Source organism: Gymnodraco acuticeps, unplaced genomic scaffold (assembly GCF_902827175.1).
Source record: "Gymnodraco acuticeps unplaced genomic scaffold, fGymAcu1.1, whole genome shotgun sequence".
In the NCBI taxonomy this organism is placed as follows: domain Eukaryota; kingdom Metazoa; phylum Chordata; class Actinopteri; order Perciformes; family Bathydraconidae; genus Gymnodraco; species Gymnodraco acuticeps.
In genome coordinates, this window is record NW_022990271.1 from 5,810,013 (window position 1) to 5,835,759 (window position 25,747).

At 41.6% G+C, this 25,747-nt stretch overlaps 1 protein-coding gene across 1 annotated transcript in view; it reads right to left on the minus strand.

The window, feature by feature from the left end:
* The window catches only part of itga11a (integrin, alpha 11a), a 134,030-nt gene that overhangs the window by 53,608 nt on the left and 54,675 nt on the right, over nucleotides 1-25,747 (minus strand). The window contains exons 3-13 of the mRNA XM_034221244.1: nucleotides 18,282-18,396; nucleotides 7,674-7,786; nucleotides 7,130-7,221; nucleotides 6,761-6,875; nucleotides 6,502-6,629; nucleotides 6,139-6,287; nucleotides 5,908-6,052; nucleotides 5,275-5,440; nucleotides 4,486-4,556; nucleotides 1,413-1,557; nucleotides 416-564 (exon numbers count right to left, since the gene is read on the minus strand). Coding sequence (XP_034077135.1) covers nucleotides 416-564; nucleotides 1,413-1,557; nucleotides 4,486-4,556; nucleotides 5,275-5,440; nucleotides 5,908-6,052; nucleotides 6,139-6,287; nucleotides 6,502-6,629; nucleotides 6,761-6,875; nucleotides 7,130-7,221; nucleotides 7,674-7,761 — 1,248 coding nt within the window. The 5' untranslated portion in view covers nucleotides 7,762-7,786; nucleotides 18,282-18,396. The remainder of the gene's footprint in view (nucleotides 1-415; nucleotides 565-1,412; nucleotides 1,558-4,485; nucleotides 4,557-5,274; nucleotides 5,441-5,907; nucleotides 6,053-6,138; nucleotides 6,288-6,501; nucleotides 6,630-6,760; nucleotides 6,876-7,129; nucleotides 7,222-7,673; nucleotides 7,787-18,281; nucleotides 18,397-25,747) is intronic.

The following is a 25,747-nucleotide window of genomic DNA, read 5'->3' on the forward strand; positions in this document are numbered from 1 at the left end:
GAACTATAAGATCTATCTGAAATAAATAAGTGTACTGAAACAAATACCAATAACTGTATTGCATTGTTTTCTTATGCGCAATTACTTCATACTGTCTAGTTCTCTTTTTCGTCCTGCATTTATTGTGCCCCCCTCAAAAAATAACTGGCCCCCCAGTGGCCCCCCCAGTCAAATTGGTCTAGAACCGCCACTGGGGCTCGGATCCTTGTCACCTTTTTCATACCTGATGAGTTTGCATCCCTGTAAAGACTTGTATAACTAACTGAGCTGCTCTTCATCAGTGTTTTATCACCATGTTTTATGACATTCCTTGTTGCACTGTGGGACTCTTTCAAAGCAGACTTGAGGTCTACATCAGTGAGCCACTGGCCTTCAGCTGATACACTTTTTATCAAGTGCTGGATGTTTCCACTACCTGCTGGCCCTTGAGGGAGTGCAGGATGGTGAGGTTTCCCGAGTTCTTCAGAGTGAAGATGATGACTTTGCCCGTGTGGTTGAATCGTGGAGCTCCCGCTACGAGCAGACGACCGTTTCTTGCTGACACCACAGACGTCACAGAATAACCTGGATATTTAAAACACACAAACATTAATTCTGCCTCTGTTCACAGATAGCAATCCACTGAAGTATGTGCAGTATAGAGTTAGAGATTCTTCTTCCCACCCTCACAAAAGTAACACATCTAGGATAAACACATGATGTTTCAGGAACAATGATTGCTTTATAGTCAAATTGTAAAATAAATCAGAGACCAAAGAGCAAATTGACCTCACTTTTAGGTTCATTCATCTGCATGACTAAAGTAAAACGTTGCCGTATGAGGAGTTGATACTTAGTGAGCTGCATTCAGTTACACAAAGATGGATGTTCTGTCTCAGGTTTCTCTGAGATTTATTTAGTCTTTTCCCACTAAAAAATTCCACTTACTCCCTGTATACTTTTCCACCTTCATCTCTCATCTTCTTACCCCCTTTTTCCCAGCTTTACATTTCTCCCTGCCTGTCCAAAATTATGCTTCCACCTCATAATACTATTGAGTCTAGAATGCCATTGGCAGCCTGGTGCATAAGCTCAGAGACAAACCACTGATGGTAAAACCAGAGGGTTGTGGTGGTGGAGTGAGATGGGGCTGGATATGATGGGACATATTGGAGCAATGGGTACACTTAATAGAGATGGGTTGCAGCTAATATAGTTGGTGTTAAACCACAGGTCTTCTACTAGGGCAAGAGGATGTAAAGAAACTGGTAGCCGTGGGAGCAAATGCTATAAACGTTGTTCAAGCATAGCCTTCATTATTACGATTACAATATTGTACTTTTTACCATTTCACTTCTCTCCTTATAGGCATATCCATCACAACTAAGTCAGACGTTTTCCACTTCATTAAAATGTTCTAGAGTGTTACTCACCCAAGTAGGCACCGTGATTTTTGAGCTCTTCAGGGAACTCATGTGCATAGGAGGACTTCGGCGGGACAACCTTCCCCTGACGTGTCTCCTTCAGGACTGCTCCGTTCCAATCGTAAGCCCCGACAGCACCCACCACAATCCCATCCTGGAGGGGAGGTAGAGTAGAGTTATTTTTTGTACTTCAAACAGCAGAGTAATACAGAATAGTCTGTTTGTTCTGTCTATGCTGCTCATTTGTTTGTTTGTAGCCTTTATTTAACCAGGTGAAAGCCCCTTGAGATCAAAAGATCTCTTTTTCAAGGGTGACCTGCAGCACATTGGTTACACATGTAACATAAAAACAACAGAACAACAATAAGGACGACATACAACATAAATTACAGGGTACTGTTTACAAACTCTATTTACAGTGACAGGTACCATGAGTATCAAACAGCATGTCACCCAGCTGAGTTTTAAAATGATGCAGGGGAACCAAAGTGATCAGTTTTAAACATTTTTGCAGACTGTTCCAAGTTAGTGGAGCTGCACAACTAAAAGCTTTCTTCCCTAAGACAGTCCTAGCACTTGGCACATTATACATGGTAACATGGTGTGTATGCCGATGATAAACTAATGGAACAAAGTGTGAGTTCAGAGAACAGCCTCAGCTCCCTTTCTCTCTTCAGCAATACATCTGATCACTTTTATGAGGAAATTGCAGAAGAAAAATGGAATATAGAAATCAATAATCGTTCTTAAAGTGGATGAATCATCTTATAAATGGGCCCTGTTGTCTGATTGCCCATCTCTCATAGGATTATCAGACACAGTTATTAATCATCAATATTTACAGCAAAACAGCGAATAACTTCCAGCTGAGCTGCTCACAAATCAGTCCAGGTGATCAACGAGAGCAATCATCTGATACAAGGTTCTCTTCCTGGATATCCATGCGTTCACTAAATAAGTGGCCAATTTGAAGGTCTCTTTTTCAGACAGCAATTTTCGATGATGTGAGGCATTCATCTCCATCAACAGACTTCCTTTATGTCACTGAGCATGACATTTCCACTAAAGAGAAGCAGAAAAACAAAAGGATGCAGATGATCCATTTTTCTACATCAGGCTTTCTTCTTCCATATAGCGTACCATCCCATTTCAATATGAAGCAATAATGTACCAAACCTATTTATCTTCATTGATTATTAAGAACATAAAAAAAAGTTTCTGTTTGAGGTACAATATTAAACTTCCACAGTTGTCACATATCATATGTTACAAGTTATAGTTACAAGGGCCCCATTTCTTTAACTGATTTTGGTTTGTCTACTATCATATTTGTATTAACCTATTGCGCCACAACAAACCTCCTCTGAAAGAACCAATCCTGTGTCTCCTGTTGTTGTTGTATAAACAAGTTTTGCCACACAGCAATAACTGAGTGAAAGTCAAACTTGCCATCTCATCTACACTGTAATCTTGGACTTATTTTCTCTGGTAGAAGTAGCACAAGTTTGCAAAGAAAGTAAGTCTACTTTAAAGCCCATTATCAAATCGCTGCTGAATCCTGATGAGTACATTTTAAATTGTCATTGAACAAAGGAAATAAACCAGCAAGTGCCATAAGATGCTGACGCGAGAAGGGATTGAGGAGGGGTTTTACTGTCTTCCATGGTTCTCCATACTTTGTATCACTGACACTGTAATTACAGGGTTGCTTTGCGTAATAAGCTGAGTTTTTTTCTTTCCTTACAAATATGCAGACAACACATTTTCCAGTGTTTGAGATTATGCTGGAAGGCTTGTGATTCCTTCCATAAAGATGGAATGGTGTGCTCACCACGCTCGCACTACGTCACTCTCTGACAGGAGCTTTACGCCAATGTGGTTGGCTGTTTTGGTCAAAATGATTTCCATGGCAAATTAATGCAACCCAAAACAGTGTGGAAGCTTATAAACCAGTGACCTATTTCTACTGCGTTAGCATGTATGGCCATGAGCCTCGCTTTGGTTAAGATGTCAACTTCTCTTCTTCTCTTCTATTGAACCCGATAGGGTCAGATTTGCGGTTGTACACAAACATAGACAAGTGTAGAGAGGATATATACACTTTATACCAGCTCACCAAACAAAGTGATGACCTGTATATTCCGTATTGTGATGAAAACAGGAATCAGTTTAGCAAATAAACACGGAGCCATGACATTATTTTCAGCATTGATGAGTTACGGTGTACGAAACAAAGAGCAGACAGTGTGTATGCAGATGCATGAGATGTCTATAAGGATAGCAAATAACATTAGCCGCCTTCAATGTTGGCACAAATCACATTCAGCAAAAACCATCTGGGCTTTTCAGCCTGTTTTTCTCTTTTAAAGCCCCGTTATTCTTTCCAATAAGTTGTCCTACGCTCAACACTCAGGTTCGTGGTGTCGAGGATCTCAGGAATCTGGCCTTGTGGACAACATTTCCAGTCATTGCTGCCACCCAGCTGCAAATTCTGCTTTATATTTATTTTTCATCCTAAACGGGATATATTTATTCCTCCCTTGACGAATCCCACTGTGAAGGGGAACTGGAAAATCAAAGCAGTTGCATCAGCAAATGTCTGGATGGAATCAGAAAGTGACGAATTAACTCAATGATATATTATGAAAAGCAGGTACAGTAGAGAAGAAGCACTTATCTTCCTCTTCCAACTGCGTCACCCTTCAAAGCCAGCTCACCTGCAACTATCTATTCTGAGATTCAATTAAAAATCTACCTCTCATAAAGTAAACGGAAAAACAAAACCATTCTGCAGCCCAACTGTCTCAATATTCAGTCTCAGCTTCTCACTAGTATGTTTCCCTAGGGTGTCTTATTACCCATCACTGAACGGTTGAAGTGGAAAAAGGCCTGTCAGGGACTCCTAAATCAGGATGAACTAAACCTCTGGGGCCACACAGCAGGCACCTCAGGGGGGGACTGGAAAGTAATAAATGGCAATTTGTGGGAAGGAGTTATGATGTGCCAGAAATTGAGACAATGTGTGTTGTCCTAGATGTTGACAGATGGTATGAGGCGACGTGATAGCAGAAGTCAGACTCACCTCGACGTTGTGTGCGGAAAATCCCGCCTGAGACATCTGGAGTCCAAACGCTGTCCCATTCTTACTGGTTCCTGTGTAAACAAGTCAGGCTATTACAGCTCTGAACCGCAGCAGCAGCAGCAGCAGCAGCAAATAAATGTAAGCTGCCAACTTTAAGTAAAACTTTTGAGGAGCCATGGCACTCGAGTTTTAATGGATATATTTCCCATATAGAAGATATTTTAACAGGTTTAATTAAAGAAATACCACTGAATTTAAGGATTACGTTTATGACCGATACGTCTCTTAATGCCCCCCTAATTGTTAAGCCTTTAAAATAACATTTAGTTGTATTACATACAATATAAAATATGTTATAATTACTATCAATTTACAATGAAAGAAAACCGAGATAGGCAGAAAATCCTCAAACTGAGAAGCTGGAACCAGCCAATGTTTTACGTTTTCACTTGAAAATAAAAAACCATGACGGCCTTGGGCTTTTTCCCATTATCAAGGAGGTTATCTGAATTTAATGCATGTTAGTTTGGATCTTTTCACAGAGAGTCGTTGTATCCTTTGGTTGAAGATAATATATGAAAAATCCCCAAGCATGAACCTTTGATAATGCAGCAGTACTGTCTTAATGCTACTTACTGCTAAGAACATGCAGTGTCGCACTAAACACACATTTATTTGTTAAAATTGTTTAACAGGGATTACAATGTTGTATGCATTTATTATGAGTTGCTTTGGGCAAAATTGTCCAACAAACAATGTAATGTAGTTGTAATGAATTCCTTGTAAAACCTTCCAAACTGAAGATCCGTTCTCCAAGGGCATCCACAATATCCTTCAGCGTCGACTCATCCGTCACATTGAAGAAGTGTTTGTCATCTGGGTCGCTGGCGATGTACTTGATTTCATTGAGGAAGGCCTCAGGGTTTATTCCACGACGGTTGTAGTAGCCAAGAACCTGTGAATATAAGATTAAACAGTCTTTCAGTACATGCATGAAGTGTCAACCAACAGAAATAGTCTGTCACATTTGATAGCCCTCACATATTTGGGCGGGTTTCAAAGGATTTTGTTTTTTTACAGCAGTGCCAAAGCTGTCACCAGTTCCAGTTGGATTTCAACAAATTGACTTCAGCATTTTTGCTCAAATTTCCATGCCTAGTTAAGCCACTGGATGGAATTAAGTGTGCTAATAGTTGCAACAGCAGTGGCACAAGCTAAATAAGCATGTGGTTTCAAGAAGATAACTTACACCTTCAGCTCTCCAGGGGCTCAACTGGTTTTGGCTCTAATCTCCACTTAACTCCATTATGTCACTATATCAATGTTAGTGTTGTTTTGTGTTACACTGGAAATGCATTAGTCATTAAAACTAACAAAGTGTTGGCCATCTAATAAGGTAAATAAAAGGTCTAGCAGACTCACAGCAATAGCATAACGGGTGATGCCATCCTTCTCACTGTCCTCGATGGCCTGCTTGAGATCCGGACTGTCATGTGACTCTCCATCAGTGATCACTATCATCACCTTCTTGGCACCGCGCCGACCTCCTTGTTTGAAAGCTTGTGAGCTGTGACGGCATGTGTGATACATTCAATAAAAAAATTGCACAATGGAGAGGAATAATGCTCATTCGTAAAAATGAAGATACAGTACCGTGCTATGTTAATTCCTAGAGCCGTGTTGGTCTCCTCTCCACCTCGTTGGTTGATACTGCGCGCTCTTTTCACAACTTCCTCAACAGATTTGTAGTCGCTGAGTTTGAATTCATGGACAACCTTCTCACCATACTGAACGACTCCAACCTGTCCGGAAAAAAACCCACTCACAATTACCTATCCAAATTATTAAGAGACTTATATATTGCAGTTAACTACATTAATAGTTTAATATGATTATTTTTACTGTAATACAAGCCTACAAGACATTTTTTTATCATCACAGGCACAGTAAGCCTATGACAGAAATTCCATTATTTGAATTTATCCAACATGAACTTTACCAATACATCTTACACACCTGTATTTGACCTGGTCCAATATAGAACTTCTGAAGAATGTTGATGAGAAAAGCCTGCACTTCATACCAGGGATAGATGGAGTTAGATCCATCCAGAACAATCACAATGTCCATGTAGGTCTCACATCCTGAAAATCATTTAAAGATGAGACTTGAGAGCACCCTTGAGAGCACACTTAGAGAAAACATATTTTCCCTGCTGTGACAAAGAACCATCCAAGGATGTTTGTCAAAACAGGAGAGATAATTTGAGGCTTACTCTGAAAGGCAGGCGCAATCGTTCTGGAAAACTTGAAGCTCTCATTGACTCTGGAGCATATGCCAGTGCTGTAGTAAGAGCTGCCACACTCATAGGACCATAGCGGCCCACAAGCCTGAAACATAAAAGAAAGCATTTATTCAGGAAACATTATCAACCTCAGCATATTAGAAAGTTAGGTTCATGCTCTCTACGGAACTATGGAGAGCTGCAGTTTGACAACCGTGTAATCAAAAGGCAATCTTGTGGGATTTTTTCCATTTTGACCATTGCTATTTTATTAAATGTGTTCTTACTTACTTACTAGCAAGCAACACACCATACCATGTCATATCTCAAGTAGTTAAATCCAATAAGGCTTAAACTCACCACAAAGCTTTTGTCTTGAGGGTTGGAAGTGAGCGTCATTCCCAGCCTCATCTTGTCTTTTCGCTCCGACACGTTGGTCAGAGATATCCTTCCTTGAGGGAAAATGAATCTCAATGAGAGGATCTTGGATGCACAGACACATATATACAATAAAACATGAACTGTCCTTCAGGGACAAAACAGACATTTCACCATCTGGGACTTTGGTTTGTTATCGTTGTCTGGGCAGCAAAAGCAGTGTCTAGTTCCTCAGATTTAAACGTTCACTTGACAAAACTTCATGTGCCTTCCTAACCAGCACAACACATGTGCAGCCGGTATGAAGAAGCATGCGGTGAGATGTGTGGTATAACACACATGTGGAAATGAACATAAACCATTTAAAAAAAACAGTAAAATGTGGAATGAATGATTGGTATGACACTTCAGTCTCACACATGCCACCGGGATGTTTACTGAGAAACAAGTAAACATAAAACACTCATACAATACATGCATACACTGTTTAGTATAATTTGATTTGTGTTGTTTTGTGATACTATACCTAAGTTAAGCTTGGAGCAGCCATTGCCGTTGGTTCGTCTGCTCAGTGAACATTTATAAATATCCCCTGTCTGGTAAGGGCCATTCATTTCATATGGAGCACCCACTAATAACCTGCAAAGACACAACATTCAAAAGTTAGAATCAGACAGAACACACATCAAGCCTATAGCCTTAACACTTTGTCTCAGTTATCATTTATGTATATAAACAGTAAGACCTCCTACAGCAAGACCGACAACAACATCAGTTCTCTGGAAGAGTAGGTCTTTGTCTGGTATCTAATCCTCTGAGCGAATATGACTATGACTGTTAACATCAGTGATCCACATAAAACACATGGGCTTCCTGGGAAGACTTTAAACCTTTATTTATCCAAGGATTTTAATTAGGCATGTTTAATCATATCAAGCAGCACTGGAACCACATTCATAAACTTTTCCATACAGTCATCTCATGCGAGTAAGATCTTTAAGACACAACCGTATTTTCAATGAGCATTTACGTGACACTTATTTTGCATTAGCAAAATATAGGGAAGCAGAAACTCTTGTCACACGTAGTCTCACGTACATTTCCGCATGATTTTACATCCAACTTATAGGCACAACTGTTCTTTAGTTAAATGCAAACAACGAATAACATTGATACCTTAACGCTAACACAATGACACTCAATGATGTTAGCATGTTTACCATGTTGACCTTCAACGTAGCATCTTGGCATGCTTATTAGCACAAAGTACAGCTGTTTCAGTTTTGGAAGGAGGAGTATTAGTTATTTACTATTACAATCAAGATGAAAAACAGGTTCCATAAACTTTAAGGTCCCACCAATCACTGAGGCCCTCATTGGGAAGACAAAGGGAAATAACTTAAGGGAAATGTTGTTGTCACAGACCATCGTGTTGGAGTGCTGGACATTCTTTTCACATGACCTAGTGTTTGTGAAGAGTCAGTCCTGCACTTGACTTCACAGTGGGTTTCCTGTGGGGGGTCAGTGTGGTCTTATAAATGTCACTGAAAGGTTTTATATGACTTGATTTGATGGAGGAAATAAAGTCGTCTAGTGTGCTTACTTCAGGGCTGATGGAGGGCACAAAGGCCTTAAATGAAGCCATATTTCACGTGAGATAAGAACTCTCAGTGTGTTCGACTATAGGGAAATCAGGTTATTCAAATCCCTGTGAACATGATAAATGCTGTTATCCTTACCTAAACATTGGAAGCCAAAAGTAACCTCCTTTAAGCTGTTATATTTATGATTGGCGGTATTCATGACACTCCTTCAGGGATTCATGCAATGTCTTGTAATGTCTGTCTGTTTGTAACATGATATCTTTAGATTAAATGGCTGACTATTTTTACATCTTAACACTGTTACAGTCACAAGGCATATGCTCCAAATGCCTCAGGTATCGACATGTGCGCTAACTGCCAGACCGCCATCAGCTGTCTCTTCATGGGGAATTTTTTACAATCTGCAACAATCCATGAAGTATAACCCATACTGTGTGAAACCCAGGACACTAAAAATATTGCACAGACAATTAACTTTAGTCGTGATGTTTAATCTCTACCGAAATAACACCTTAAAAGGGAGTTCTATATCTGCAACATTTATGCAAAGTGTATTTATAAGGCTTTTATAAAAAATAAACTATCAACTTTTATTTAATGTTACATTTTAAGTTATTCTGTAAAACGAAGAAAATTGGAAAAAATAAATCTGTTTTAATTTCTCATAATCATTGTTATATGATATGGGAGGCTAATCACATTCCTGGAAATGTTCAATATGAACAGTAGGTCATCTAGGAATTCAAACAAGTGTGCAGACAAAGCGAAAATCACAGGGAATTCTCAGTGCAGCCGTGCCCCAGAGGAAAGACACTTGACACCACTTTATAGCAAAAGCGGCTGTGGCCAACCTCCTTCTGCTAGACACTTAGGTCAATGTCTAAGAATTGAGGAAGCAAGGATTTCTAGGTCATATTCATGATCCCCAGTTTCAAAGTGTGTCGACATTACCAAGAAAACACTTTCCTAATGGAAGGCACATTTCTCAGAAACGTACTTGGAACTAAATATGGTAAGCCTGACATAAGATGATGTGAATGATAAAATATTCCTACACTTTGTAAATGATAGTGTGCATTTTGCAATTGATATTATGTGAACGGTTGTATCCCTTTCTTTCGGACACAAATACTGTATTGATCGTTGCAAGTATCACAGTTAACAGACAACAGTTGATAATCAATCAGAGGTTTTTACAAAACAGTAATTACTTTACCAAAAATGTTTTCCCTCTTTCTGCAGGTAAGTCTCATGAGCACAGCCTGAAAAAGCATTCAGACCTTTAAAAGGATTCAACTTAATGTCCAATGGTTTCATCTGTTAGAGCTATAAAAGCTAAACCCCTGCATGGTACTGTAAAACATAACTGATTGAAATTGGACACGGGTCTAAGTTTTGTCATTGCCCTCACTTTGTCCTTTTTACGACCATCTGTATTAATCTCTGCAAGCTTCCAATATATCATAGGAATGTTATACTTTAAACTCATACATTAAATACACTACTTTACATTAACAGTTTATCACCAGACTGCCAATAAAATAAAATAAAAAGAGGTATAACTTTAAGTCATGTAGCATGCCACCTCTATGAATGAGTTTCATTAAGATAACCTTTATATGTGATTTGGGTTTTTTAAGGCCATAGAAAGTGTTAAAGCAACTATGAGGACAAGAGGAAATGTTGTTCAAACAATCTATCATGGACACCGAAGAGCGACTAGTGTGGGAGTAAGCTACAATGTTATCGCACCAGAAGCCAACTTTTTGAATTCTCAGACTCTGGAAGTCCTTTCTACCATGTTGGCTCCAACAGCAATCACATTTTTAAGGATATTAATATCATAATTATGACTTCAGTGATTTGTATGTGTTGGCTAGAGGAGACACTGCAGCAGTTCAGGTCAGGATACAGCTACCTTGATGAAAGGGGACCATTGTTGCCTTTGACTTGGACACGTGCCTCGCTGACCTACTGATTTTCACCAGAAGCTGTTCAAACAATCATGTTTCAGAGCTCATCAGGGTCGAATGCAAGCATCAGTGCATCATCACTCTAAAAATGGTAATGACATTGAAATAACTTCACCCAAAATGAATGCGTGGACATTTTCTACCATGGCTACCAGGGGATACAGGATTTTGGGGGTTTTGAGGAAGCGCCATCCCCAAGCCAAGGCTGTCATTAATGTGGTAATGTTTTTCGTATTTGGAAGGAAGAGATGTATACGCTGTGAAACCACATCCCTGCCCCAGACATGAGCCGGCTTCTCCGATGTCACGCTTGCTCATGACATTCCATTTGTCAGCATTTATATATTTACAAGGCAGCATTAACAAAAGCAAATGTTTCTTTTGTTAATGCAGCCACATAAATACGGCCATACGGGTATTTGTAATGGTCACATAATCATTTCCCAAAGAAGGTCATTTAGTGTCTGTAATTTACATTAAAGCATTAACCAGACAGTGACAGGGGGACTTTTGGTAAAGCACATGCCTTTTCCTTTAGATCATTGTACCACAAAGCATGCTGTTCTGTTTCAACACTGAGCAGTATATGAGTGTGTACAGGAGTATTTTTGTAATGAAGCCCATGCTGGTTTTGAACATATTTAGGATATGATGTTAATATGCAATACAGAGAAATCAGGTTATTCAAATCCCTGTTAACATGACAAAGGCTGTTATCCTTGTTTATTTGTGCAGACTCTGATATTTAGAAAAACAATACCTAAACATTGGAACATTCCATAGCGTTCAAATTCTTCTTATGGGAGTTCATTTGTGTGCAGATCTATTTGTCCCAACTCTGCACATTGTCGATTTAAACTTGCAAGCATGCAGATGTTAGCATTTAGCTAAAGCACTGCTGTGCCTGAAACAACTTCAGAGTTCTATTTACTTTATTTTCAATGTAACCGGTATCTATCCTCGAAGTTGGTGTAAAATACTTCAACCCAATGTCACAGGCTTAACATTCAGAGTGTTGTGTCTAAACTAAAATCCCAGAGATCAAATTATATTCTCTGAGATGTAAAAGCACTTTTCATTGCAGCTTTGTAAACAAGCTATATAAAGGGGACACTATTTAAGGCTGGTGCTGAAAAACTAAACAGACTCCCTGTAGTTTTTGGTGGTTTGCAACTCGTAACTGAGATAAGGAGTAAAGCCTTTAAGGTCAGGTCTCCATTGAGGAGACTTGGTAGAACTGTAGAAAAATAAACAGTGGGAGGCTTCTGTGGTGTATAGCTCAAATAGGCAGCTCCGTGTATCCCATCAGGTTTAAACACCCAAGGTTTTCACCAATTGGAGGTGAAGAGGCCTCTTCTCTGCTCCCATGGGAGAGTTCGCTCTGGCAGAGTGTTTAGGTCACCATTACGCTCAGTAGATGTGTGAGGAAATTACATATTCTTGACATTTTCACCTTTCCCCAACTTAGTAGCTTCATCAGCAGTCACGGACAGAATCTGTCAACAGACCTGACAAAGATGTCTCATTTTCTTCATGTCTCTGAGGCTAACAATTGGGTAAATAGTTTATTTCCTGCTCACTTAAATGCCACATGCTTAGGAATGGATTTTACACATGGGTCTTCTTCTACTCATACTGTTTTAATATCTCAGACACACAAAAGCTCTAGTAAATAACTTACTCAAGCACACTGGTATCAACAATTGCTGTTTTGCATTAGTCTTGTCATCAAATAAATCGTTTTGAATTAAGCTGCACTTCAGGTTTAGGTCATGAAAAGCTTGAGTCACTTTCCAGCTGTGAGCCTGGTCCTATCCAAACACAGAGCTGAGGGTTCAGAGAAATCAGACAGCTCTGGAAAAGTTGACAACGCTGCAATCCAGCACAGATTATACCAATTTAAATTATCTCGAAAGCTTAGTTAAAATCAATCATGGGGAAAGTGAAGGTTAAACGTTAAAAGGCCTAAATGGCAAGGGACAAACTGTCCAAGTGTATCACTCATTCAGTTTTCGAATTGACTGAAGTGTGAATACAAGCATCAGAAACATACACAAACCCAGACAATCAGCAGAAAAGCCCCCTGAAGTGCCGACACTTGGCGAGCACATGTTCTGTGTTGGTGTCTGGCACTTCAAAGATGCCTTTTTTGAAACAAAAAAGAACAGATTCAGTCCTAATCAGCACAGATCAATGCCTCATCAACACATTCATCACAGAGAAAACAAATTCCTCTCAAACCACTTAGTTGACACACAACGAAATAGGAGACATGTGGAGTCTAATGCCCCGGCCACACGAGGACGAAAACGGCTAAACGCATAGGATTAACGCAAACGCAATCGCAAAAAAGCTTCCGTCCACACGCAATAGTCATCCGGATAGTGTCTGCCCACACGAGACAGCTCCGTTTAGCTCCAACCACTGGGGAAGCTGCAGTACATATGCAGGAGCCTGTATGTGGCGCTGTAACTTCCTCCACAAAAGCAGCGAAGAAGCATGGTTGTCATGGTTGCCCTTCTGTTTATTCTCCGCGGTGGGGGCCGAGGGAACCGGGCAGAGTTTTTCGCCAGTCAACGTGTATTAAAGTTTAAATCTTCCGGACAAAATTATAAAAGTGCCGGTCAAAGGTCTTCTTTGTTATTTATTGAGCTTTAAAACAAATGAATAACGAATCTATATAATATAATAATAAAATACATGGAGCCTCTCTTTTTCCTCCCTCTCTTCGGACAGCGTCAGTGTCTGTCTCATGCAGCAGCTGATCCAGTAATGAGTGACCCAGCCGACAGTAAAAATAAACATATTAATAACTAGTTTAGGTAGTTTGAGAGGTGTCTCCGTCCTGTCAGATTAGACTTCACTCGCGTTTATGTCCATATCGAGAGAAAGATAAATAATCTGAATTCAGTGTGCAGTTTACTTTGACACGGGGGTGAGCAGCAGAGGTGGGGAGAGGCGGGGCTATTGCCTCATCATTATCAGAAAATGATCGTATAGGGCGTACACACGGAGCCGTTGGACCCCCCAGAGTGTTGCGTATGCCGTTCTATCCACCTTGGGACCCGTTATCGTTTCTGCAGTCGTTTATTGCCGTATTCGTCGTCCTCGTGTGGCCGAACAGTCTATATGACACTAAACAGTAACGCAAACGACCGTTTTCATCCTCGTGTGGCCGGGGCCTTATTCTGGTACCAGTGACAGAAAACAACTTAATAAAAGTATAATTCTAAGTACTGCCATTGTTTACTACTTTATACTTCTACTTCTATTAATTCCTATCCGTTTATATTTCAGCTATGGTGACTAATTTAGGTTGACCTTTGGTTGATATATTAATTACAAACAAATAATTGAATCCACCATCTCCAGCTTATGTATATTAGCATATTTAGTAATCATTGTAACAAAGAAAGCCTCCAGAATTACCACTTTCAATACTTAAGTACATTTCATTATAGTTTTGTACATTTAGTCATGTAACATTTTGAAAGCAGGACTTGGTAAAGTGATTTTTACTTAAAGGTGGGGAAGGTAAGTTTGAGAAACCGGCTCGAGATACACTTTTTGTTATATTCCATGGAATGTTCGTAGTAATAATAATAATAATAGCTTGGATTTATATAGCGCCTTTCATGAGACCCAAGGTCGCTTTACAAGGAAGAACAGGGCAAAACAAACATAACAAAACAAAAGGCAGTCAGACAACCAGTCACACAGACAAAACAACAAATAGATTAGGGGCCAAAGGCCTTAGTAAACAGATGGGTCTTGAGGGCCCTTTTGAATGTTGCGGATCTCCGCAGGGAGAGCGTTCCAGAGGGTGGGGGCTGCCACACTGAAGGCTCTGTCCCCGAAGGTTCGCAGTTTGGTGCGGGGGGTGGTAAGCAGGCCAGAGTCTGAAGACCACAGGTTCCGGGGAGGGGCATGTGGGTGAAGGATGTCCGATAGGTACTGGGGGGCATGGGCATGGAGGGACTTGTAGGTAAGGAGGAGGGTTTTGAAACCAGTGGAGGTGGATGAGGGTGGGAGTGATGTGCTGCCACGGCTTTGTATTTGTGAGTACCCTAGCAGCACAGTTTTGGACATACTGGAGCCTGTCCGGGGTTTTGTTGAGAACCCCAAACAGGAGACCATTGCAGTAGTCCAAGCGGGAGGTGACAAACGCATGGACTAGGGTTTCGGCAACCGACTCCGAGAGTGACGGTCGGAGTCTTGCAATGTTCCTTAGATGGAAAAAGGCCGATTTGATCACAGATTTGACGTGGGAATGGAAGGAGAAGGTGGAGTCGAGGATGACACCCAGGTTGCGGGCTTCAGGAGATGGGGAGATGGAGCAGCCGTCAACCTCGAGGATGAAGTCACCAAACTTCTGGAGCAGCGCCTTGGGTGCCACAACCATGAGCTCTGTTCTTAACATCCCGATAGCAATGAATTAAGTGCTTTGACAAAAAATCCATAAAAAAATGTCTAGCCGGCCCGGCTAAAATAACTGGATGGCCTACCTGCCTGTCAGCTTTCCATCTGTGCACAAACTTATCTCGGGCCCTCATTGGTCATGTGCGCGTTCGTGTATGTTGGAGGAGTGGCTCTGTAAGGAAGTGGCAGATTTGTTCTGGCTGTGTATTTTCAAATTCAAGCGCACTCGAGCTGGTTTCTCCAAAATTACCTACCCCACCTTTAAGTAATGAATCTGGTAATTGATAAAACTGTCCTGAGTCTTTGATTCAGATGTGCGGACATGGATGAAACAAACCAAGTCTTGTACAAAAAAAACCCAAATATTATTTTTGAATCATTTTTATGATCCTTTCACACTCGATAACAGTGTTCACATCTCCCTCACATCCTGCAACATTCCTGGGTCCAGCTGAGAGCTGTCAGACTATGCGTTGCACAGACACTCCCACAGACACACACACACAAATGTACTGGTCAGCTTGAGAGTGTGCATGCAGCTGTGTGTTCCCTCTCCTACGCACACTGCTGATTAAACAGCCTTCTTAAATACTGGAATAAGTTGGACTAAGTCTTCTGATGGGAAGAAAGAAGATTCATAAGCAAAGTGTAAAACAAGTTGGAGGCACAGCACTGTGGGTCACAGTGGGTAGAGTTAGAGAGTATACAGAATAGCCACAATATCCAAACAACTATTTCTAACATTGTTCAGATATATAAATATGAGAACGTTTACAGAAATGTTTTCTTTCTCTCTTGTCTTTATTTCTTATGAATAAAGGTGCCTTTTTACCAGATGGCTGAACACCTAATAAAGAAGCCAAAAACCCAAATCCCTGCTGCTTTACTTGGCTGGACGTTGTTTGAATAGTCTGTGCTGCTTTATTCTGCCACTGCAAATCTTTTCACCTCAATCTCAGACCTATCCCTCAGTGAAAGCAGCGTCTCTGGTGACCTTTATTCCACACCAATCAGCCTGATCAGACCTTTTCAGTTCTGGTAGACATGTTTGGCTGACAGTAGCTCTGAATGGAAAATAAGTTGTATCTTACCGTGTAATCGAATCAGCTGCTGACATGTGCAGGAAGACTATGACTTCTGCGAGCTGGCAGCTCTTGCTAGTTTGTCACTTTACTTTCCAAGTGTGTCATTGTCCGCTTCCTGTACAGCAAGAACACGCACAAGGCAAGGGATATATATTTCTATTACTCATAAACCCTGTGTGTGGTTCCTACTGTGGATGTAAATCTTTAATAACAGAGCAGGAATATTCTTTTTTTAAGCACTGTAAGTTTTGCCAAATGACTCAATGACTAATCTATGTGTAGAAATAGTCCCCAAAAATGTGGGGACTATTTCTACACATAGATTAAAATACGTGAAATGTATTTGTAAGAATTTGAGACAGAAGGACAGTGTTTCTTTGATTTATTCATTGCATGTGTTCATTACAATAAAGTGACATGTCCCCCAGTGTGACACAATGCACATTACAGACATTCTGATCTGTGATTTTATCAGGCAGCAAAGTAGTGATTTCATTCAGTTACCATGTGCAATGTTCTTAAGCTTCTCTATACTCTTTTTCTTTTCACACATAGTAGCCCATGCAAATACAAAACTATATATACTGTAGGCCTTATATTGTAACTTGGGCTGCCCGGGGGTGATAGATATGGATGATTTCCCCAAATTAGAATGATACCGTTGTGCTGTTCTTTAAGGAAAATATGAACGATTACAACCACAATGTTGTTGCAAAAATAATTATATTAGTAACAACGTTTTTGTTACACTTATGCTATGACTGATGGTTTAACCCTCATGGTTACAGTTAGGATTCACTAGAAAGTGATTGCTAGCTGAACCAAGGCATAGAGTCTGCATTAAAATGAAATTACTAGATTTTAAACAGCTACAGGTGGGACATTGGAATACTATTAAAACAAATGTGTGTCTGTCGATGTATTCTGATGCTAAAACACCTAAAAGCAGTGTACACTATAATGAGGAAGGATTTTACGGTTATAGCAAGTTGGCATGGCAGTACATTTTTCATGTTTTGTCACAATGGTCATAAGGTGAAAAGTAATACAGTGTTCACTTTACAAAGTACCAGCAATCTCCGCTTGACTATGTCTTTAATTGGTCAATGCAGCGCTTTTCCAGATCATGCTGCAATGTGTTACTTCAATAGTTAGGCCAGGTTTGTTTTTGCCGAAAAGTCCAGCATTTATTTGCTTTAACATTTCCCCTTGCAGCTATTTTATTTAGATGCATTTCTGCACACAGTGCTTTTGTCTGTTGGAACACAGCCTAAGGCAACCAACAGTGTGCAGAAAGTATGGTATAAGTCATGTTAAATGTCATGCTTAAAACAAGGTTGCATTCACACTAACAAAGAAAGCTATTTGAACAGGGCAATCATTATTAACTTCAACTGTAAGAAGTCTCTTGTCAGGAAAGTGTCAACAGAGATTGTTTTATGCATTTATTCAAACAATTAACACAATCGTTATCCTGGTGAAGCCATTCTGGAAGTATTTGAGGTTGTAGAGGAAATAAATGACATATAATAAAAAACACACACACACAAACCCACACCCACACATCTAGCGGGTAACCAGGGACTAATTTTGTCCACCACACGGTGCCAGTTGGCCTAATAATAGTGTGAGTTTGGGCGATGAGGTCATATGATTAATGTGAGGTACACCAGCTCAGAACTAAAGTTTGTTTTGAAAGCACACTTAACGGGAGGAAACTGCACACACTACAGGAAAGGTACAGTAGATCACTGTATTTTCGGGGGGAAAGATGTCTCACCACAGCTTGTCATATTTGTTTTAATGCTGAAGGAACTTGACCTCCAAATCTTGCTTTGCCCTACTTCACTAAGGTCAATTCTGGCCATCTACAGAATCACATCAAGAAATGCTGATATTTACATCAATACATACAGATAATAAAAGTTGTGGTGTATAAGACATTGATCCGCTGCATTTTGCTGTAGCGTATTACTTTACAGATGCAACCATCAGTGACCTCCAGTGAAGTATTCTGCATTGCAGCAGTGTGTAAATAAGATGAACCTCTTACCACTTTTCTCCTCCAGCAGCCACATGTTGCTGAACTGTGTATCCAAACTGGGCTTGTTTAGGCCCCTTGATGATCCTGGGGTTCTTTGTGTCAATGTTGAAGCAGTCATGGATGCCTTGAAAGACAAAAGACAATTTTCATCAGAATTGGCTAGAGAAGATGCTATTAATTACCTTAAGTATACTACAGTGTTGGTTTAATCTATACAGAACATATAGTTTACAGTGTCACATGGTGGTATCTCAGCAGCTTTAAGGATGTCTGTCCTGAAAGAAACATTTACATTAACATTGATTAGACCTCAGCATCTGGCCTAAGTGCAACAAACAGCTGCACACTCTTCCTTAAAATAACCCCTAGGTTGTCTCATGTTGTTTGTCCCCCTACACCAGTCTAAACACAGACTTCCCTTTCAATGAAAACAAATATTAATCATATGAGTGTTACAGAGCAGCTGAGCTGTCACATGAGACTGACATTCTTCCAGCATTTGAAGCTGTTTTTGTTACGCAGCATAGTATCAACGTGACCACCTACAGGAACATATTTCATTCCAATAAGAACATTTTGACATGCAACAATTTGGCAAACAACATATACAATCTGATGAAAGAAATATTTTAAATCTGTGATTTACATTTCAGAAGTGAAGGAGCTGAAAAGGTTTTTAATGTCCTTCCAGTACCAAATGTCTTGCAACTGCATCATACGATTGGTTAAGAGACTCAGCAAGGACTTTTGCTTTGAAATTGATGTTAATAGATGGTAAAGTGTAACCTAACAAATGGTAAGAGGGCAGACCCGGCGCCAGAACAAATCTAAAGGCAGGGCATATGATTTTCATGGGAGGGCACACAACACCGTCACGTGCTGCAGGCCTGCGGCACAATATATATATCAAACAGCATTGTGCAAAGACGCACACTTATCGCAAATACATACACAAATAAAGGGCAACATAGAAACCACTTTTGAAACATTGTGTGCGTGGCAGCACAAACACTGGTGAATCACGAGCAAGGCACACTGGTTAAGGATGGCAGCTTCCTCATCGTTGCACTCGGAGAGAAATAGTAGAGACGGAGACGATGAACTGCTGTTAGTTCTATTATGGCATTTTGCATGTCATGAGAGGTGTACGTTGCTGTGTGGGGAATGCTTTCCATTATTGTGGCCAGCTCTGCATCTTTGTGCAGCGTATACTCAAACAGCGATAGGAAGAGCCCACTGCCTGACTCGGACATGCTGCGGAGTGAATCGTGGTCACCTCTGAGAGGGAGTTGGTTGACAGCTAAAAAATCTATAATATCAACGACAGCTGACACGTAATAACGGCTCCGTGCAGCTGATCTGCACCAAAGTACTCATTTCCGTATTTGTTTCCTCGCGTATCTGTCTCTCTCTCCACAAACTCTCACATGAAATGTGTTCTTTTGATGCAGCATGCCTTAGCAGTCCTTTATCAGTCTGTAATGCGTGTTTCCAGTGGCAAAAACCTTTGACAGTAAAAGCCGCATCAGATGAAGACGTATAAACTGTCTACAGGGGAAACAAAAGGCTGCGTCTGCTTTTAACGAATATTCAAGCCATGGTCTGTTGTTGTACCATGCAGCGGCAAAAGTGCGCTTCTTTCCTGAAAACAATCTCCCTGGAAAACGATCCATGTTTCACCTGTGGGTTTATTAATCCCAAGATCATCTGGGGCTGTTGGTCTTTGAGCGGTTGCTGGCCCATACCTGTTGATGTGCTGCAAGGTAGCGTCTGTAGTGGAGGCACCGGCACGGAGCAGGAGGAGGATGCTCGCGGGTGTGATACAGGGTGTGGCAACGCAGGTGGTGATGGTAGGGGCACACGGAGCTGTGCCTCGGAGGACATCGTTGGTGGCGGCCGCCTTGATGAGTCAAGGCTTGGGCTCGCTAACTCAGCCCCGGGGTTTGCCGAGGTCAAGCTTGTGACATTAAGGCGTGCTGCTGCAACGGCAGGCAGGGTCGCCAGCAGCTGCAGCGGCTGCAGCTCTTTCATCGCTATTTCGTTTTAATAAATCCTTAAAGCTTTTGAGCCAATTTCTGATGTCCATTGTGTAATTCAAACATAAATGGGAGTCTACAGAATGCACAATAAACAAATCCAGAATAGGCGGCAGAGTGTGACACTGTGATTGGGCTAAATGTGGACGAATCACAAATCACAACAGACACGTGAATTTATTTGAGGTAGCCTGCGATTTTTTTGTTTTAGTTACTATCTGACATCACATACATCGTAGCATAAAAGTTCACAGTTTATTTATAACAAAAACAATTCAAAAATATATTTTTTAATTTTTATAAATAATAAAAAATCGTGTTTATTGGGGAGGGCAAGAATGTCAAATGGGAGGGCCTGGCCCTCCCTGGCCCCCTCACGGCGCCGAGCATGTAAGAGGGTACAAAGTTAAAGCTGCTGTGAGACCTGATCAAAGCAAATCTGTTTTCCCGATTGTGTGCTTAAATTCCTTTCACATCTTTTGACAGCTTACCAGGTGGTAGAAAAGTACGGAGCCCCCTAGGGACATGGAGAAGAAGAACATATTTTTTTTTTTTTTTTAAAATAAAATGTTTTGCGAGATATCGCAAAACCCCTTTGCGAAATCTCGCAATACTTTTGCGAGATCTCGCAAAACCCCGTTGCAGTTTGTAGACGGTACCTAAGCACTCCTCTCCCTCCTCCAGCTGCGGATTGTGACCAATTCTTGATGTTTAGCTCGGATGACGGCGCGTATCGAACTGTTCTGATAAAAACGACTCTGTAGCTCGTTGTCTACCTTGCTATGATTGTAAAGTCATGTTGTTTGTATTTTTACAACGTTATGTTCATGAGTTATTGATCCGCGAAATTCGAATCTGTCAATAACTCATCTCAGAGGAACGTGCATGTCCCCTCGCTCTGAGTGTTTTCTTGAGGTGTCTTCACTTATGTGAAACCCTTTTATATATACAGTCTATGTGTGAAACCCGTGCCTATTGCCAAGCACTGATGTTATATCTTTATATTTAAGGCCAAGCTCAAAGTAAAATCGATGAACCACTCCATTGTTGTGGTTTCTGTGTTGCCGTAGCAGCCGAACTGACCAGGAAGTACTATATGAAAAGTATTGCGAGATCTCAAAAAGGGGTTTTGCGAGATCTCGCAAAGGTTTTGCGATATGTCTCAAAACATTATTATTTTTTTTTTGTTCAAATTATTTATTTTTTTGTTCTCCATGTCCCCTAGGGGGCTCCGTAGAAAAGAGCAGTGAATGTATGTGTTAAATTAAAATGCCAATCGAAGAAGGTATGTTTTTCAGTATTAGCTTGTGTTACCCATTAAGGCTAATTTATGATGATAGCATTATTTGGCTTTTGAATTTCCATCCTAGGAGGGAGGGCTCTGCGTGAGGACTTGCGGGTGATGAGTTTTTCCTTTTGGCGGAGGAGGAGGAGGAGGAGGAGGAGGAGGAGGGAAAATATATAATCATCTACCACTCTGACTTCCTCTCGATCAATCTCTCTGTTAATCTGTCTTCTCCTTAATCTGCTGCTGATAATAATAATAGCTTGGATTTATATAGCGCCTTTCATGAGTCCCAAGGTCGCTTTACAAGGAAGAACAGGGCAAAACAAACAAAAACAAAAACAAAACAAAAGGCAGTCAGACAACCAGTCAGACAGACAAAACAACAAATAGATTAGGGGCCAAAGGCCTTAGTGAACAGATGTGTCTTGAGGGCCCTTTTGAAGGCATCAAGCGTGGAGATGTTGCGGATCTCCGCAGGGAGAGTGTTCCAGAGGGTGGGGGCTGCCACACTGAAGGCTCTGTCCCCGAAGGTTCGCAGTTTGGTGCGGGGGGTGGTAAGCAGGCCAGAGTCTGAAGACCGCAGGTTCCGGGGAGGGGCATGTGGGTGAAGGATGTCCGATAGGTACTGGGGGGCATGGGCATGGAGGGACTTGTAGGTAAGGAGGAGGATTTTGAATGATATGCGGGACTTGACCGGCAACCAGTGGAGGTGGGTGAGGGTGGGAGTGATGTGCTGCCACGGCTTTGTATTTGTGAGTACCCTAGCAGCACAGTTTTGGACATACTGGAGCCTGTCCGGGGTTTTGTTGGGAACCCCAAACAGGAGACCATTGCAGTAGTCCAAGCGGGAGGTGACAAACGCATGGACTAGGGTTTCGGCAACCGACTCCGAGAGTGACGGTCGGAGTCTTGCAATGTTCCTTAGATGGAAAAAGGCCGATTTGGTCACAGACTTGACGTGGGAGTGGAAGGAGAGGGTGGAGTCGAGGATGACACCCAGGTTGCGGGCTTCAGGAGATGGGGAGATGGAGCAGCCGTCAACCTCGAGTATGAAGTCACCAACCTTCTGGAGCAGCGCCTTGGGTGCCACAACCATGAGCTCTGTTTTCCTGCTGTTTAGTTTGAGATAGTTGCATGACATCCATGCTTTGATGTCATGCAGGCAATTGATGAGAGACTGAGGGGGGAGCTGGGAGGATGGAGTGGTGCTGAGATACAGTTGGGTATCATCAGCGTAACAGTGGAAATTGAGTCCATGATGTCGGATGATCTGGCTGAGGGGGAGCATGTAAACTGTGAACAGGAGGGGGCCAAGCACAGAGCCCTGGGGTACACCGTGGTGGACTGGGGCCGGGGGTGAATTTGAGCCGTTGATGGAGACAAACTGTTTCCTGTTATGGAGGTAGGATGTGAACCAAGACAGCGCTGTGCCAGTGATACCTAGGAGGTCTGAGAGGCGGGGGAGGAGGATGTTGTGAGAGATGGTGTCAAACGCTGCAGAGAGGTCCAGGAGGATGAGGATGCTGAGGCGGCCAGAGTCAGCAGCAATGAGGAGATCGTTGGTGATCTTGATGAGGGTGGTCTCAGTGCTGTGTTGCTGTCTAAAGCCGGATTGGAAGGGCTCATAGAGCTCATGGTTGGACATGTACAGATGGAGTTGGCCGGCGCCCACTCTTTACAGAGTTTTGCTTAGGAAAGGAATGATCTCTCTTTCACCAGTTGCCAGGTGTATCTTAAGTGTGTGTGTTGATCTGTGTTGCTTCACTGATATTTAAGGTCAAGATCATGTTGACCTTTACACTCAAGCTAATTGATCCTCTCCTCTGTCACGAACCTTGGAGTGACCTTCAATAGCGCTTTTAAATTTGATAAGCAGGTCAGCACCGTAGTCAAGACCTGCTTTTTCAAAATACAACTATTGGCTAAGACCAAGTCGTTTTTATCTTTTAAAGACCTAGAAAGGGTTATTAACGCCTTTGTTACCTCGAGACTGGATTACTGCAACGCTCTGTATGTGGGTATGGACCAGGCCTCAATTAGACGCCTGCAGCTAGTTCAGAACGCAGCTGCACGTCTTCTCACTGGCCACAAAAAGCGTGACCATATCACCCCAATTCTGGCCTCACTACACTGGCTTCCAGTTCGTTTCAGAATTGATTTTAAACTCCTTTTATTTGTTTTCAAAGCCCTAAATGGGCTGGCTCCGGCCTATGTAGCCGAACTCCTCCATCGCTACACCCCAGCCAGAGCCTTAAGGTCGGTTGACCAGCTGCTGCTGATAGTGCCCAAGACCAGGCTTAAAACCCGAGGGCACCGAGCATTCGCAGCAGCGGGCCCTAGGCTCTGGAACACTCTGCCCCTCCACGTGAGGTCGGCCCAGACATTAGGGTTTTTTTAATCAGCTTCCAGTTTGTGTTCGGGCGGCTGACAGCCTATCCGTTTTAAGAGTACGCTTAAGACCTTCCTTTTGATAAAGCTTATAGTTGATAAAATAACCTAATGAGAGTGCTTTGACGCAGATACGCTGTGCCTCTTCACCTTCATTTTGGTTCTTGCTCTTTCACTTAAATCCTAAAAACTTGGATCTTATATTTAAAACTAAGGTTATTACTACTCTTTCTATTTTCTCTTTATCCAAAACCTTTTCCCTCCATGACCTCATGAGGTTTTATTGGAGGGAAACAGGTTTGCAGATGGGCCTATTTCCAGCCGGGGAGTGTTATGCCGTAGTCACAGCGTACCTCCTTACCTCTCACCAATTCCAACTAAGGCCCCAGCGGGGACCTTGCTCCCTGCGTGTGCCTGTCTGTGTCTGTGTATTTGCATGTTCCGATTAACCGAGCCTCCCCCAAATTTTCTTTTTCTTTTGTGTCTATATCTACGTCGAGGCTGATCCTGTTGCTGTGGTCCTGTGCCCTGGATACTCTATCCTGAGTTCTGGATTGAGTCCTGGACTTCGAGGTGTGGCTGAACCTATCACTGTGGTCCTGCCTGGGTCTCGTCATGCTGACATCCTCGTGGATTCATCTTCTTATTACAGACACATGCATTTCCAAACATTCGGTCTACCTGCGCTATAAAATGTATTATCTCTTACACACGGCATCTATTGCACGCCTGAGAGAGGGATCCCTCCTCTGTTGCTCTCCCTGAGGTTTCTCCCATTTTCCCCTTTAAACTGTGGGGTTTTTTCCGGAAGTTTTTCCTTGTACGATGTGAGGGTCTAAGGTCAGAGGGTGTCGTTTTCTCATACTGATATTCTGCACAAACTGTGCTGTTGTATTTGCTGTATAGTGTCCTTACTGTAAGGTAATTATTATATGTACAGCACTTGCTCGACCAAAAATCGTTTTAAAAATGTGCTATATAAATAAAACTTGATTTGATTTGATCCTCCCAATTACACAATATACCAAGTTGGATTGATAACTATTACATTTCAGAGCCTAAAAATACATTAAGGAAATACATTTGGAGGGAAACTTAAACAGGTGTTGTGCTTAATGAGATACAGGTTTGCCTTTTAGGAGCTGGACATTAATGCTTAAAAGAAATAAAGTGTTTTTTTCACAGTTTAAGCAGCACAGCTGAGCTGAAAGCACAAAGGCATCTGCCTTTAACTACCACAATGCCCCCACTTCTCACATCTTTGCGGCTCTTGTGCACACACTGTGTAGCTTATTCAATCCCTCGCCCTCACGCTAAACGGCCCTAAACTCAGCACACTCCCCATATGTGAGGCTAAGGGGTCACGCCAAGTTGAGTGAGCTTTTTTTTTCCCTGCAGGGGACAAATTCAGCAAATGTAAACAACAAGGTGAAGGAATTCCCAACAAAGTTTGAAAACATGTACAATTCAAATTAACCCTAAACAAATGTCAGCTGAGGTCAAACTCAAGACAGTTGTTTCCATGGTTCATGTGTAATGGTGTCAATCCTTACCCCCCCCCCTTCACACCTGTGAAGTTAATCTTTTACAGTCACAACAGCATTGTGATTACAAACACACAGACACACACATCAACACACAGGTGAAAACAATATCTGAGTCACTGTAGTGGTCTTACTTGTTACAAAAGAAAACTATTTCACTTGCTTCTAATGATTACTGTTGACTCAAATATGTGTCTGTTCATTTTGAGTACAGCATCT